The 3270-nt window shown below is 64.6% G+C and overlaps 1 protein-coding gene across 2 annotated transcripts in view; it reads left to right on the top strand.

Moving 5' to 3' along the window:
- The window catches only part of ADGRD1 (adhesion G protein-coupled receptor D1), an 87090-nt gene that overhangs the window by 21017 nt on the left and 62803 nt on the right, over positions 1–3270 (top strand). Inside the window, exons 4-5 of one of the 2 annotated variants that reach the window (XM_006147337.3) lie at positions 434–529; positions 1904–2023. In XM_006147337.3, coding sequence (XP_006147399.1) covers positions 434–529; positions 1904–2023 — 216 coding nt within the window. The remainder of the gene's footprint in view (positions 1–433; positions 530–1903; positions 2024–3270) is intronic. The other variant, XM_006147339.3, reaches the window with a different exon arrangement.

Raw genomic sequence — 3270 nt, 5'->3', positions numbered from 1 at the left:
GGGACCCGCCCTTGGATGCAGCTTTGCCACTGGCTGCCCGTTCCTCGTGTGTCCACTCATCACGCTCTCCCGCAGTGTGTCCAAGCCACGTGTCTGTCCCTTCCGTCCTTATGACATCACAGCTCTTAACCCTTTGTCGGGGCCATTTGATGGCCAGGCTTAACGTCATATCTCTCACCTGAGTGTTCGCACGGGAGTCGGAGCCCAAACCGCCACTGCCTGCCATGGCGCCTGGGCGCACCGCGGCGGCCGCCCCTGGGCGCACCGCGGCGGCCGCCTGGAGGGGAGGGCTGCGGGGTCGGCAGCCGGCCGAGGGGCGGGCGGTGTGTGGAGGCCAGGCCACGGGACTCCGGTGTCCTGGGTGGAGAGATATGCGTCCGTCCGCCCGTGTGCTGGCTTCATTCATGTGCGTGCTCTCTCTTGTCATCCCCAGCGCTGCGAGCCCACAGCCTCACCGTGCTCCCTCCTCATAACCCCGCCCTCACGTATGCCACTGACCCTGCCTACTCCAATCTGTCTGCGGCCGTAGGTGAGCACCCGCTCCCGTGTCTGCACTGGGGCCGCCGTGCGGGGTCTGTACCACGCGGGGTCGGCATGCCCTGGCTGGTGAGCGGCAGGTGCCGGGTGTGAGCAGCCCAGGGTGTGCGTGGCAGTTCCGGGGCAGCAATGTCTCCACCGGGGCTTCAAGACCAGCTCCTGCTTTTCAGAACAGAACAGACGCGAGAGGAGACCTCTTCCAAAAATAGAAACTGTTTGGATTTTTTCGCCTTTGGAGGAGGAAAAGCCTTTTTAATGGAAACTTAAAGTTGCTTTAGAAATACCTCCTCAAAAATACCATCTCTTGCAAATGCTCTAATCGGCATTTCTGCCGTAACCTGGGATTTTGAAAGATCGTTAGATGCGTTCTATGAGATGCATGCCCACGCACGCCATGCTTGTTATTATTTTATCTCAGCCAGAGCCCACATGGCTCCTGTCTTCCTGTGTGGGTCAGAGCGGAAGAGACAGGGGCGCCTCCCGGCCAGCCCCCACACAGGTGTCATCCTCTGCACTGCCTTTGCGGGTGCCCCGAGGGTCCGCCTTCCCGCAGGAACTCGGCACTGGTCTGCCACGATGGCACGGCCGTTGGTCTGCTCACTCTGCAGCTGCTGGGCATCTTCCGGCAGGAAGTGTGGCAGATGAAGCTAACAAGTGGGAAGGCAGGAAGCACCCTGGCCACCGGTCATTCACGCACCTGGCAGGTGGCTGGAAACTGACACCCACCCAGCCTGCTCCCTTCCCAGCCCTGTGGTAGGAAGAGCTGAGTGTCCTTGACCCCGAGCCGCGGGTGGCTGGCCACTCCCAGCTGCCACCATCCTGGCCTCGCTGTACAGAGGGCTGTCCCTGGTGGGCAGGCCGGTTCTGGGCACGCCCATGGCACAGCAAGGACATCATCCCTTGGGGTTGTGGCTGCCCCGTCCCCCACCCACAGGCTGTCCCGGGCTGCTCCTATTGCCCCTGACGTCTGGGGTCTGAAAACAGGTTCTTCCAAGACCCAGGGCTCTCAGCTGGGACTCGGGAGAGGTCACCTCGGGCTGAAACGCGTCCCTGGGAGGTCCAGGCCTGGCCTGGGGGCTGGGAGCCATGGTGCTGGTTGGTGAGAGCCAGGACTTGGGAGTTGGGGCGGGAGAGCTGGTCGCCGTCACCCGGGTAGCCCCGTGGTGGCGCGTGCGGCAGAGGGGCAGCGACGAGGTGCCCAGAGCAGGCCGAGTCCAGCTCTCAGGTGGCCTGGTCACATAGAGGTCACTGGAGTGTGGCTCTGTGGTGACGCCCAGGGTAGGGACCTCACGAGGCTCTCTGTGCAGGGAAGAGCCGCATGCGCGGTGAGGCTGCAGGTCGCTGACTGTGTCGTTTCCCCACTCAGACATGGTGGAGGGGAAGGTTGACAAAGGCATCTATGTCAAAGAGGGGAAGGAGGTCACGCTTCTGTACAGCCGGTCCCGCACGTCCTGCATCAACAACCCCACGCAGTGCGGCCCCGAAGGTGAGTGCACCCACGCTCGCCCAGACGGCTGCTGGTGGCAGGTGCGAGCCTGGGGTCCTCGGCCGTCACAGGGCGCGGCGATGCCGGGTGCCAGCCCGGGGGCGGAAGGTGAGGAAGGCACGGGTTCTCGCCAGGTCCTGCCCCGGAGACCACGTTACAGCCTTGCTGTGCGGTATCACGAGACCAGGATGTCCGATCCCGTAAAGCTGGGGAGAAAACAAACTCCTCAGAACGGAGACACGCCCACGGAACTAGATGAAGGGCTGCCACATGGCTTTGGAGCGGGCCGTGGCGCTCGTGGGCAGGAAGGGAGCGGCGTGGCCCTGTGGCGACCACTCTGCCTCTGGGTGCTGATGGCCGGCCAGGGCACTCCTGCCGCCTCGCTACAGGGCTTCCATCTTCACGCCGCAGAGGGGAGGTGGCAGCAGGACCTTCCCAGCGAGTGACCGCAGCCCCGGGGCTGAGGCGACAGGGCGCTCAGCTCACAGAGCCGGGGCCTGCCGCTCCCTGCCCGGCTCCATGCAGAGCCCGGGGCCATTTCTGGAACATCCGGTACATTCTCTGCCCCAGCCAGCCTCGCTCCTCGCCCTTGCCCTGCAGACGAGGCTGGCACTCCGGGAAGAGAGGACTTGCTGTGCATCTGGCAGGCGTCCCGACGTGGCAGGTCTAGGGCACGTGGCTTCACAGGACCGGCTGCAAGGCCCAGCCCTGGCCAGGTTCACGCACCCTCAGTCGGAGAGGCCCTGAGCCCTCCCAGCCCCATGAACACCCCAGCCTCCCATGTCCCCGTGGTAGAGCGGCAGTGCCGGAGTTGGGAGCGCCGGTCGGAGCCCATGTCACCCCTTCCCTGCCTCAGCTTTCGGGAGGGGCGTGATCCGCAGTGGCTTTTCTGGGGTGGCTCCAACTGCTCTGGGGTCTGCTTGTTGGGGCTGGAGACCGCGCAGGGCCCAGGAAGCAATGACAGGTGGGGGCTGTCGCAGACCACCAACCCCTATGGAGACTGTGCGGGCCAGGCGGGAGCGAGGGAAGCGAGGCTCAGGGAAGGCAAAGCTATTGGGACAGGTCCCCTGAACCCGCTGTCGCCGACTGGGGCTTCGAGCTGGTCCTGGCGGGGCCGTTCAGTCAGAAGACTGGGGCGCCGTTGAAATTAGCTGCCAACGCCGAGGAACAAGTGTCCGTGGGCTCCCAGCCTCCCCAGAGCCCTGCCTGCCTGGCCAGTCCCTGCGTCAGACTCCACGACCGGACCC

This window comes from Tupaia chinensis, unplaced genomic scaffold, assembly GCF_000334495.1.
Source record: "Tupaia chinensis unplaced genomic scaffold, TupChi_1.0 Scaffold000211_1, whole genome shotgun sequence".
NCBI lineage: Eukaryota > Metazoa > Chordata > Mammalia > Scandentia > Tupaiidae > Tupaia > Tupaia belangeri.
The sequence above is the reverse complement of the archived record's forward strand: the minus strand, read 5'-3'. Positions and strand labels throughout refer to the sequence as shown.